The 12,297-nt window shown below is 40.6% G+C and overlaps 1 protein-coding gene across 8 annotated transcripts in view; it reads left to right on the top strand.

Moving 5' to 3' along the window:
* The window catches only part of mcf2l2 (MCF.2 cell line derived transforming sequence-like 2), a 109,034-nt gene that overhangs the window by 30,617 nt on the left and 66,120 nt on the right, over window positions 1–12,297 (top strand). For 7 of the 8 annotated variants that reach the window (XM_040039806.1, XM_040039810.1, XM_040039811.1 and 4 more), the window contains exons 3-15: window positions 2,506–2,620; window positions 2,920–3,010; window positions 3,501–3,620; window positions 4,685–4,801; window positions 4,912–5,061; window positions 5,615–5,739; window positions 5,848–5,962; window positions 8,725–8,844; window positions 9,045–9,236; window positions 10,217–10,408; window positions 10,496–10,682; window positions 10,879–10,976; window positions 11,928–12,016. In XM_040039806.1, the coding sequence (XP_039895740.1) occupies window positions 2,506–2,620; window positions 2,920–3,010; window positions 3,501–3,620; window positions 4,685–4,801; window positions 4,912–5,061; window positions 5,615–5,739; window positions 5,848–5,962; window positions 8,725–8,844; window positions 9,045–9,236; window positions 10,217–10,408; window positions 10,496–10,682; window positions 10,879–10,976; window positions 11,928–12,016 (1,711 nt within the window). The remainder of the gene's footprint in view (window positions 1–2,505; window positions 2,621–2,919; window positions 3,011–3,500; window positions 3,621–4,684; window positions 4,802–4,911; window positions 5,062–5,614; window positions 5,740–5,847; window positions 5,963–8,724; window positions 8,845–9,044; window positions 9,237–10,216; window positions 10,409–10,495; window positions 10,683–10,878; window positions 10,977–11,927; window positions 12,017–12,297) is intronic. The other variant, XM_040039807.1, reaches the window with a different exon arrangement.

Raw genomic sequence — 12,297 nt, forward strand, 5'->3', positions numbered from 1 at the left:
TTGAAAAATGACACTAGAGGGTTGTCCGCTGTAGTGAAATGTGACATGAAGAACATTAATTCATAGTTATATAGTGCTTTCTAGTCTTACTGACTACTTAAAGCACTTTTTTCACAATACAAGCCACAATCAAATCTCAAGAAGACTGAAGCACACAGCCTCATCCACAGCAAGGACCAGTAATTCATGAGTCAAGTATAAGACTACCCTGAGGTCTTATACTTGACTCATTGAACAGTTTGGTCTTCTTACAGTTGGCAATGAAGACAAAAAGAGTGAAAACAGTAAAACCAAATCTGTGAGAAGTGTAAATAAAATGTTATGGTTGGACATATACTAAGACCACAATGTAGTTTAACTTTAATTGAGAGCCTAAAGGAACAAACATAGTACTGAGGTGTTAGAGTTGGGGTGTTCCTCTACCATTTTACATTTAGTAGAACCACATTCCCAAAAGTCATTGCCCATTCCCCATGTCGCTAATTTCATCTGGGTGCCTGCAATATGATTCCTACTGGGAAAACAAAACAATTTCATATATTCTGATTTAAATGGCGTCTTAACTTTCATTTCAGATATCTTAAATGAAACACAATTTCATATAGCTGTAATGGAGGTTTTACAGATGTCCGCATTTCATATTCCCTTTAAGTTATCAAATGATAAAATGTCTTGCAATTAGGGTTGCCAACTCCCTGAAAAATAAATGAGGGACACCTCGTGGCCAGGGCCGGGCGACCCAGTTGTCTTCACCTTTCCCAGTGTGGTGAATTTTCTAGCTCTTTTTTTGTGTGTGAAATTATTTTTTTAACCATTTGACTTGAAGTTGATTTAAGTAGATGCATATTCTATTCTTTGTGATATGAACACATGTGAAACAAATGATCATTTAGCCATTTATTTTTAGCTCAAAATGACAACATTAACACAATAAAACAGGTCTCTTTCTTAAACAGAAGCCTGTCATGCTTAACTTTTGAGAATATAAGTAAATCTTTCTTTAAAAGAACTCTGTCCTGCTTAACTTAAAATAATAGAAAACAATAGAAAGAAAAACATTCTTGTAACTGTGCACATTTAGTGCATTTAGTACAATTGGCTTCAGTTGAGGTATTATTTCAGCTTTTCTAATGCTAATCAGCTGCTCCTGTTTGTAAACCCGCTTGTTCCCATGATTACGCATCTTAACTCATCATCATTATTCATCTATGTATTACTTTTATGTATTAGTCATCAATTTGTTGTAATCATCTATCCTTGCAGCTGTTTATTACACAAAATAAGTTATATTATCACACTTCTGGCCACATAGCGCTGATATTCACTGCACATGCCCATATTAACTTTTTCCAGCCAGGTGTTTTCCTTTTCCCATTCTTCTCTTTCTCTGAGCGAACAAACATTGCTGCTCTAATGCTGGGCTTACACTGAGCGGTTTTAGGCCCATTTTGAGACGATTTTTGAGTCGTGCGACCGATTTGGTGATCGGACCGATTTTGGCCTTCATCGTGTGTCGTGTAGTATACGTGGGGTAACGAGAAGCGATTAACACCTCACGACCAGCTCCCGATCATCAATCGCTCGTGACGTGTCACCGCAGCCGCTCACACTGCTCACGCGCAAACACGTAAACGTCGGTGAAAAAGACGGCGCAGCACGGCTGTGCAGCGTGTGATCTGGACACAAGCGATGGAGGCACAACTTGTAGAACTTTGGAAAGCTCATCCGAGCCTTTCGATGTGGCATCACAAAATTATCACGACCACAACAACCGTGAAAATAGTTGGATCTACATTGCTGCTCAATCACAGCTCCCTGATCAATGTTTTTCATTAGCAATTTAGCAAAGTTGATGGTGGTGGTGTGCGTGTCTGTGTGAGTGAAAGACAGAGAGAGCAAGCGACAGATTTTCTGTTATAACCTTCATTTTATGGAGGCACAGTGTGAGCACTCAGGTCGCATCAGAGCATCGGGCGGTATAGTGTGAGACCCTGCATCGTGACCTACAAACTTCTAACCCCTGCGAGTCAATCGTGCAGTTTGAAAATCTCACAGTGTTTGCCCAGCTTTAGGTGTACTGTCGTCCGAGACTTGTACCGCAGTGTCGGCGTTTGTTTCCCTGTTGGCCATGCTTCTTGTTGTGGTCATCTGTTGTCTTCCGGTATTTTCTCCGCAAGCGACCTTTCCTCAACCAATGAGATGAGCGGTAATCTGAATGTCATACTCGAATTGTCATAAGTGTGCTGTCAGCTCATTGGTCACAAAGCAGGAGAGGGGCTGGGAATTATGTTTTCAAACAAAGCGTTAATTCCATAAACATTTATAGACTACTTTTGATTCCCACTGTATTACGGGACAAAGTGCGTCCCTTATTAGCTCAATACGGGACGTGTACTTTTGTTTCTAAATACGGGACGATTCCGTATTTTAAGGGACGGTTGGCAACCCTACTTGCAATACAGTTACTGCAGTTATTGATTTGGGTTTATTTTTTCTGTGCTATAGGAGGGCGAGGGAAAGATGGTGCCCCCATCATCACTTTCCCAGAGTACTCAGGCTTTAGCGAAGTGCCAGAGGAAGATTTCCTCAATGTAGTTACTTACCTGACCAGCATCCCCAGGTATGTATACTCACACACAATTAAAACTAATAACGAGAAAGATCATAAAGATAAAATTCCATTTGATTCAAAACTATCCCCACAGGATCACATTTGATCCTGGGTGCTTAAACGTCTTCACTGCTTCATCTCAACAGTAATATCATAAGGCTTTCTGGAAATTATGCTTAGTGGTGTACTAATTGTGTATTCCTTGAAATGTGGACAATTCTTGAGTTCTGTATTTTCCGGAGCCTGAAACCTTTGGGAATTTGATTAGCATGGCCTATAACTTTAAATTGTTTTCCTCCTCTCTCCAGCCTGGATGCTGCAAGCATTGGCTTCATTATCATCATCGACCGGCGGAAGGACAAATGGAGCTCAGTAAAGGCCTCTCTATCCAGGATCGCTGTAAGTTCAGTGAGATACTTAAATCACCATAGAAATATATACAAGGACCTTTTTAAAATGTTTCTTTTAAGTCCTTATGTTTCCTAGGCGTAACAACCCTGTGAAAGCCTCATTTTCTTTTGGGCCCTTACCGTCACATTGTACCAGAGCAATGGATGGATCACAAACACATTCATTGTAGAATTCCTCATTTAACAATCAATTTCAGTGCAATGGCTTGTAGTACACACCTATATCACAGCAAGAGTGCCTCTAGAACAAATCTCTTCACTCCTTCCTATTTTAAACACCATTTTTACTATCAGGCTCAGTGAGCTTGAACTAAAATGGGAAGATCTTTCATAACATGCTTCTGTAACAAACTAATTATGACCTGCAATAGTTTTATACCAGAAGAATATATTTTAGCTTGTTTCAAGCAACTTACAGATAACCATGAGAATGAAAAGATGCAATATCTTATTTTAAGTTCATTTGTTATATTTTCCAGGGGGCATTCCCAGGAAATCTTCAGTTGGTGTTGGTGCTGAGGCCATCCAGGTTCTTCCAGAAGCATATAGCAGATATTGGGATCAAACTACACAAGGATGACTTCAAAATGAAGGTACCGGTAAGCATGCAGGTGTTTTATTCTGAGCCAGGGTATGGTTCTGAAACAGACACCGAAAAGAGAGACAAAAAGTATTCCCCATGATAATAGTTAGCTTTTTTGATATACTGAAAGAGAAAACATGTCATCCAAACACACAGAGATGCTATGCTTTAACACCACGAGGGATTTTTTTTCCATAGAACAATTCCTTAAATTGCATAAGGTGTGATTTTTTTTTTTAACACAGCACAATTAAACCTAACATTTCAATAGCAAAGTATGAAAAGCATCAAGCATGCTCCACCCATCCACCCATCCATCCATCCAACCATCCAACCATAACTCCATCCATCTATCAGGAAAACTACACTTTCCTCTCCCTGGCCACTTTCTCCAGTGTTTCCTGGAGGACTCCAAGCTTGTTGAGAGATGCTATGTCTCTTTTGTAGGTGTTAAACATAACTATAGCTTTTTATCCTTTGATGGGCATGTCAGTGGTATCAAAAAGATATAAAATACTGACAAAGACAGACACAGTGGATCAGTTGTCAGAGTTGTGTAACATAACCAGGTCTTCCTCAATCCACTGTTTTAGTTAAGATAAACACTGTGTCACATTTTTGAGGGACTGAGCAACAGTGAGCAAAGAGGTTTGGTGGGAAAGAAAGAATGGCTGCTTTGACAGGAAAATCACACAACAGGAAAATTGCATTTATTTTTTGTGAGGGAAATCATTTCATCATAGATCTTAGGTTTTAGCTAAACAAGATAAATAAATTATTCATGAATACATATTTTGATACTTATTTTCAAGTCAGCACCTACAAATGCATCTCGTTTTTTAAAATTGTGTATGCAAATGTAGTAATAAAAGCAATAACCCCTTACTTATATGGTGCTTTTCAAAGCAAAGTTTTGAAAGGTACAAAGTGTATGTCTTGTAAACCAAAATGTTTGATTTCCTATTTAGTAACTTACCAGGCAACGCTTCCCATCTTGCAACAACATTGACTATGAGAAGTTGTTCTACCAATTTTACTTAATAATAATGGAGCACGTAAAGCAATGCACTGTGTTTGCAGATCGTGATGCTGAACTCGCTGTCTGACCTACATGGCTATGTGGATAAAAGCCAGCTGACCCGAGAGTTAGGAGGAAACCTGGAATACTGTCACAGTCAGTGGATACACCACCGAACAGTGAGCACTGACTTACTGTAGCATTCAATACCAGATTTGACATTATAGCAGGTGTATGGTGAGCTAGATTAGAAGACATTGCAGAGTAACATGTGAGTCTGTTTCCATAGGCCATAGAGAATTTTGCCATGACAGTGAAAACCACAGCCCAGATGTTACAGAAGTTCGGGACAGACCTAGCAGAGACAGAGCTGCCCAATGACGTCCAGTGCACCAAAGACCTCCTTACAGCACACACCGACAAACACAATAACCTCAAGGTAATGTGGTGCATTAAATATGCTAGGACACACACACACATATTAACATGAGACAAAGCAAGTATTTTTACACTAGTATATCTGGTTAGCACTGGTGCCTCACAGCAAGAAAGTCTTGAGTTCAATTCCACCATCACGCCATGGTCTTTCTGTGTGGAGTTTGCATGTTCTCCGGCTTCCTCCCACAGTCCAAAGACATGCAGTTAGTGGGGTTAGGTTAATTGGAAACACTAAATTGCCCATAAGTGTGAATGCAGGAGTAAATGTGAGTGCAATTTGCTGTTAGCCCTGCAGCAGACTGGCGACCTGTCTAGGCTGTACTCTGCCTCTCGCTCTAAGACAGCTGGGATAGGCTCCAGCCTTGGAATATTCTACGTGACTGACTTTACCTACTTCAAATATCAGTTTTAAATGCAAAAGTGTAGATGTCTTTAATTCCTCTACTACATGTACTTGGATATTTCTGCTGAAATAGGAACTTGCACAGATTTGCAAAAGTTTCTCTATGATATTAATGTTCTGTGATATTAATGCTTCTGTTTCTGTGAATCAGGATGAACTGAGGCTAGCTGTGAAGCAAGGCACCACCTTGTATAGTTGTATAAAAGATCAGTCAGCCAAGTCAGAGGATCATGAACTCAACCCTGATGAGATGGAAAACCAAACTACTGTGGAAAGGTAACAAACGACAAAGACTCCTTTATAGATGTTATGCACACTGTATATTGTTATGTATTTTGAGCAATTATGTAGCAATTCTCATTACATTTGTAATCTGTGTTTTAGGCTTTTGGCCCAGCTAGATGAGACAGAAAATGCCTTTGAACAGTTCTGGAGCAAACACCATCTGAAACTGGAGCAGTGCCTACAGTTGCGTCACTTTGAGCAGGACTTCAGAGAGGTAAAGTATGCCATTGCCATGCAGCCTTTGGTTTTTCATGTGAGGTACTGCAAGTAGACCAGTAGAAAGGGCAATGTTTCGCATCTTCACATATTACAATGAGTGTATGTCCTCTACATTTCTAAAAACGTTTTTTTTTAATATCACATTTTTATGAAACAACTTGATCTTGGGATAATTTAATGCAGAGAGAACAGGGATGAGTGAATCTTTCATTTTTACAAATAATGTTTTGCAGAGGTGGCCCCTTGCTGTGTGTGTTCCCTCCGCTCTCTCCCCACCGATGCGTACACTGTCCGGTCTCGTGGTGTTCGCTGTGTCGAATCTAGCGTAGAATACGTTTAGATCCTCACACAGAGGCCGTGGTGTGCTGATTTTCCCCTCTTTACTCTGTGAATGTGTTTAGTCCCTGGCACATTCTCCCACAAATGTGAAATTGCTGTTCCACTTTATCCCTGTACTCCCGTTTGGCTGCTTTAATGAGTTGGTCATTTGCGTGTTTGTAGTCCGATGTGTTCGCAGAGGCAAAAGCAGTGTTCCCTGCCGCCAGTGCAGTGCAAACATCACTCTTAATCCACGGTTTTTGATTTGGGTAGACTTTTAACTGTTCTGGGTGGGACGACATCTTCCACGCATTTTCTGATAAATCCGTAGACTGAGTTTGTGTCCTCATTGATGTCGTCAGCAGCCATGTGAAACATTCCCCAGTCCGCGTTATCAAAACAGTCCCACAACATGGACTCTGATTGGTCCGACCAACGGTATAAACGCCGCCTCTGGGTGTGCGGTTTCCTTATTGCTGATCGCGCTGTACAGTTCTCTGCATGTTCGATCAGTGTCGGCTTGTGGGGGGATGTAAACAGCCGTAATAATGACTGCTGTAAATGCTCTCTGTATCCAGAATGGCCAGCACTTAATCATCAGTTACTCCAGGTCCAGTGAGCAGAAGGAGTTAACCGGGTGCACGTTGGGACAGTCACATCAGCTGTTGTTGATGCACACACCACCGCCTCTGCTTTTATCAGTTTGCTCCTGTGACCAATGCGCTGCCCGGAACCCCGGTAGGTGTATGGTGGAGTCCGATAGCCAGGTTTCTGTGAGGAAGATCACGCAGCAATCCCGCATCTCTCACTGGAATGAGATCCGTGTCTGAAGTTCGCACAGCTTGGTCTCCAGAAACTGCACAATAGCCTGTAATAAACTGGAGAGCGGTGGTCTGTTAGTGCGCCGTCTCAGGCGAACCAGAACGTCGGATCTTCTGCGTCGGCGTTTGCGGCCTCCTCCACGGGGCCAGAACAAAGGCGTCTCAGGCAAGATGAATGGGGGGTTGCAAACTTGAACTCAGGTAAACGATAAGAAAATTCAGCTCTCAGGCCCCCTCCTTGATTCAGAGATGGTCTTTCCCTTTTCACGTAAATGGCCTCCTTGACTCCACGCTCAAACCAGCGTTCCTCCCTGTCCAGGATGTGTACATCCTCATCCTTGAAACAGCGTCCACTGGCCTGTAGGTGTAAATAGACGGCAGAGTCCTGGCCTGACGAGGCAGCTCTTCTGTGTTGTGCTAAAGGGTACATCTTTCGCCATCTTACAATGCTGTGATTGCAGCCATTACCCAACTCTCTGTGAATGGTACTTATGGCCATTGATCAGTGGGCTTTGATCAGTGGGCTTTGATCAGTGGGTTTTGGTCAGTGGTTGGTGATCAGTGGTCATGAGAATTTGCATAATTACGATTAAGGAACTGACCTCCCAGCCCATTGTTCCTTCAGTGGGCTGGTTTCAGTCATTATGCAAATGTATGTTTATAAGATTGGGGAAACCTGCAGTCAGCTGAGACTGAAGACGTCACTTAGATGAGTGACGAAACGTTTCTCCCACAAAACGCTACGTCCATTTAGTTCCTTTTATTCGGTAACTAGCCAGAAAGTAAAAAGCAAGAATGTAGTGAATGAGTGAGCGGAGATGAAAAACTATGGGGACAACAGGGCAGATACCAGTTTCTTTGCTCACAGCTTACATCACTGGCACGTCTCCAACCTCCTAATAAAATAGAACTGTTATTCTCAGCAGTCATCACAGCTTCTTCTGGTGTAAAGCCAAAGACACCTTTTGCATAATGATAAAATCCAAGTGCCTTCAGAGGGCTATGCATATACATTCATAATACAGAGACAGGCATCACTTACTGCTATCAGTCAACATGATTAAACTAAAGGCCTTCTATTTTTGTGTTTTAGATTAATTAAACACACGAAAACAGCAACAATAAAGGGCAATATTAACACCATGTGCCCCAAAACCTTAATAACCCCCCCCCCAAAAAAAAGTAAGAGTAACCCGACATACAAAAATGAAATAAAATGAAATTACAGTTGCTACAGTGTTGACAATGGCAAGTACTGTTGCCACCTTCTCCAAGCAAAGCACAGCTCTGATGCAGTTTCCACACTGATTAATATATAATACAGGCAGCCATGGTTTAGAGGAAAATACAGTCAGGGCAGAAAGAAAGGACCACACTGCCCCCTGCTGATGAATACTGAGATCACAGCCCTACTGCAGAATTCTTACAGAGCTACCAAGATACTGCTACTGTTTAATGTTTAAGCTGTGTTTTTACATTTAAAAAAAAGTTTTACACAAACTAAATCAACAAATGTAATTCGTCATTTGGTTTGTTTAACACGAGCAGAATAGATAACGAAGTAACTCAATGATTCTCTCTGCTTTTTCTCTGTTTCTCTCCAATCATTGGTGATCAGGTCAAAGTGTCTCTCGACAGCTTGATAGACAGTCTAAACAGCCTTTCAGACACTGGGGATTGTGTGGCCAGAGTTGAAAAACTGCTCAAGGAGCTAAAAACACTGGAGGAGAAAGCTCAGGTTTGTAATGGCACAGTTACACACACAATGGCACATAATCATTTAATAATATCGAATCATTACAAGTAATTTGGTTTCTTGTTAAAGCAATCATCATGAATCACTTTAGTAGAGTTGTAGAGTTACACAGTTGAGTGTGGATACCCTGAAGCTTTTGTTTGCACAGCTTAATGTATCATATTTAATTGATTTTCTTCCAGGCCACACTGGAAAAGGCACAACTTCACGCATTGCATGGTGACCAGCTGATTCAGAGCAATCACTATGCTGTGGACTCCATCAGACCCAAATGTGTCGAGCTCCGTCGTGTCTGTGACGACTTCAGCAATGAGGTCAAGAAAAAGACAGATATTTTGTCCAAATCTCTGCAGATACACCAGGGCATAGATAAGGTAAGGATACCATGTGAGTTGTGTACATTTACACACAAATCCAAAAGTCTGACTTAACACAAGCCAGATGAAATGTGATGAATCTGTTCTTTGGTTGTTGTTCTTTTTAATCTCTTCATTGGATAATTCTGGACCAAAATGTCCAGACAGTGGAACATGTTGTAAAATCACACTGACATATTTACATCTTAGAATGTCACGGCCTCTATTTGCATCCAGCAGACGGCGCAAGCATTGAGTTAAAGTTGTTTAATCTTGAGTCTCTGGCACCTAAATATAATGTAAATATTATTTTTTATTCAATGTTCTTAGTGAAATGTGCTGCTGAGCACAGCTTTAATTCCAAATTTGGTTCAACTGTTTCGATATTTTAAAATGAGTTGAAAACTGCTTGGACTACTATTTGATTAGATAAATCTACAATTACATAATATGTGTTCCACATTACACCTGTGACTCGACTGGTGTAATGTGACTCTTCCAAAAAAAGAGCTGATGGTTGTCTTTCTGTTTGAGTAAGGTGTGGACGGATCATTGTTTTGACTGGGCCATCTGTCCACACTGCTGCTGTAGACATATTCAAATAAACCGTCATTAACACACTCATCACCGTGGCTTCAGTTCTCCCGGTTGCCACAAGACCAACTATTGCAGTCATTGTGTTTAAATATGAAAATCTAAATCTATTCTAATCTTATCGTACAAGAGCACTCACCATCAGTTTGACCAAATAATCTTTTTAAAGATAAAGATATTAAAGATATTAGAAGACTGACAACTTGACATAACTCAACAATCGAGGATTTTATTACCTGCATAACAAGTTTCTACAGACCCAACTGGGATTTTACTTGCAGTATTTTCCTCCTACTACCCAAAAACAGGACTCTTACACTGTGACACCATATGTGAAGGGATGATTATGTTTTCTAAAACTGAATTCTTGGCTATTTGCTGACGTCATTAGATGTTGTATGCAGGTTAACCAATGGTGTGAGTCTGGGATCTACTTGCTGGCATCCCAGGCTGTGGATAAGTGTCAGTCACAGGAAGGGGCAGAGTCAGCACTGACAGACATCGAACACTTTCTGGAGTCAGCAGAAAAGAACCAACTGACTGAACTGAGGAACCTGCACAACCAGTATGAGGTTGTCTTGTCAGAGGATATCAAGGTACAGTCCACAAACATAATACTTTGAAAGATGTTCTGTTGCAAAAATGATGAGGACAAAGGTAGATGTATAGCTTTTTACCCGCAGGGTAGTGTACTGAAGGCGCTAAAGAGACTGGAAGATGTTCAGGAGATGTTTGAAAAGCGGCATCTCAGTCTGAAGAGACTGTCAGCTAAACAGACAAGGCCCATCCAGCCTGTTGCTCCACGGCCTGAATCCTCCCCCAAACGGCCCTCAGTGAAGAACACCCCCAGGACTGCAGGAGGCCAACAGCGTAATTTGATCTTTGTGTTTTCAGCTAATTTAAATGAAGATATGTTCTTTTGGTTTTTGTCTTAACTGTAAGCTTTTGCAAGACTCTACAACAGTTAGATTAATCTGAAGTAATGCAAAGACTACAAACAAGAAAACACACAAACTTTGAAGAAAGAAAGGATCAAAGTTACCTGCGTGCTGTCATCTTGTTTCAGCTCTTGCTCGCAGAGCTTCCGATAATTCTAACAAACAGCAGGCTGAAGCTGATCTCAACAAGAAGAAGAACATAAGGAAGGCAAAGGGAGGAATCAAGGTAATGTCCTTGGGCTACACTTTTAAATCTCACTGAAACAGTAAAACACATTTAAAGTCCTGTTCATCTGTCTTTGACCTCTTTTCCATTGAATTACATTTCATTTCACTCTGAAATGTGGTGGTAACAGCATGACACAACAAAACTGATGGACCCAAACTATTTTTATTGGCTAAGAAAGGCTCTACTTTCAGAAACTTACCAGTTATTCATGGATGCACATAGGAAGCACAGTTGTTCAGTAGTCGGTACTGCTGCCTCACAGAGGCCCCTGGATTGTCTATATTAACACCTTTATTTCATAGTTTTTATTTATTTTTATGACTTTTAGTATTTTGAGTGAAAGAAAACATGAGAGATGTGAATGGATCTACTTCATCATCTTCTTTATTCCCATCAGTAGAGGGCAGAGGGGTTGACTGGTCACACATTTTAATACTCAGTCCAAAAGTGTATGCCAATTTGGTGGTTGACTGTGCACTCGTATAATTTATTTTGTGACTCAAGCTTCCTGGAGGCCTGATGCCAAAAGAGCACAAACTCTTCTGGTCATGTTACATGTCACACAGTCAGTTTAATGAAGTTGTGGATTTTTCAGCATACTTGGTCAAACACTCATCCCTCTTTGAAACTGTGTTTTTTTTCAGAAGAAAAAAAAACAATAATGCTGGTAGATATTCTTCTGAAAAATTAAAATCAATCATACGCCAGACACAAATGCTGTTTTTGTATGATGTTGGCAGATATCTGATCCTTCCTATAGCAAAGATATTTTACTGTTAAAAGGAGTTTTCCTCGACACTGATGCTCATAAGGGTATGTAAGCTCAGTGAGATTTTCTCTCTGATATTGGAAGGTATTTGGAGATTTTTTTCTTGTAAAACACAGTGCTATAAAAACAAAAGAACTGATTCATTTAAAGCCACTTGTGCATATATTTGTGTGTTACAGATTGAGGTCATGCATGAAGAAAGCCAAGGAGGCTCCACACATGTTGTTGTGACAAATGAGACTGAGGAAAGTCTATCCAACAGACGCAGGTAAGGGGGGATAATGTCGTATTCCTGCGATTATAACAAAAGCACATCTTTTACAGCTGCAGTTTATTTTATGGCATAATTTTATGCAGTGTACTATACTCTTCCCAAGGATAGTGCAAGTATTTCTGACATGGTAGAAAAACAGTTAACACCCAGATAAGTCCTCATAATACTTAACAAACAATATGTCATTTCTCAATCCAATATGTGTCTTGACCTCTTGAAACATTGATTTACTTGTAAACAAACTAGTGGTAATAACCCTAACTGATGTGACCATA

This window comes from Simochromis diagramma, unplaced genomic scaffold (genome assembly GCF_900408965.1).
Source record: "Simochromis diagramma unplaced genomic scaffold, fSimDia1.1 OVJJ01000026.1, whole genome shotgun sequence".
In the NCBI taxonomy this organism is placed as follows: Eukaryota; Metazoa; Chordata; class Actinopteri; order Cichliformes; family Cichlidae; genus Simochromis; species Simochromis diagramma.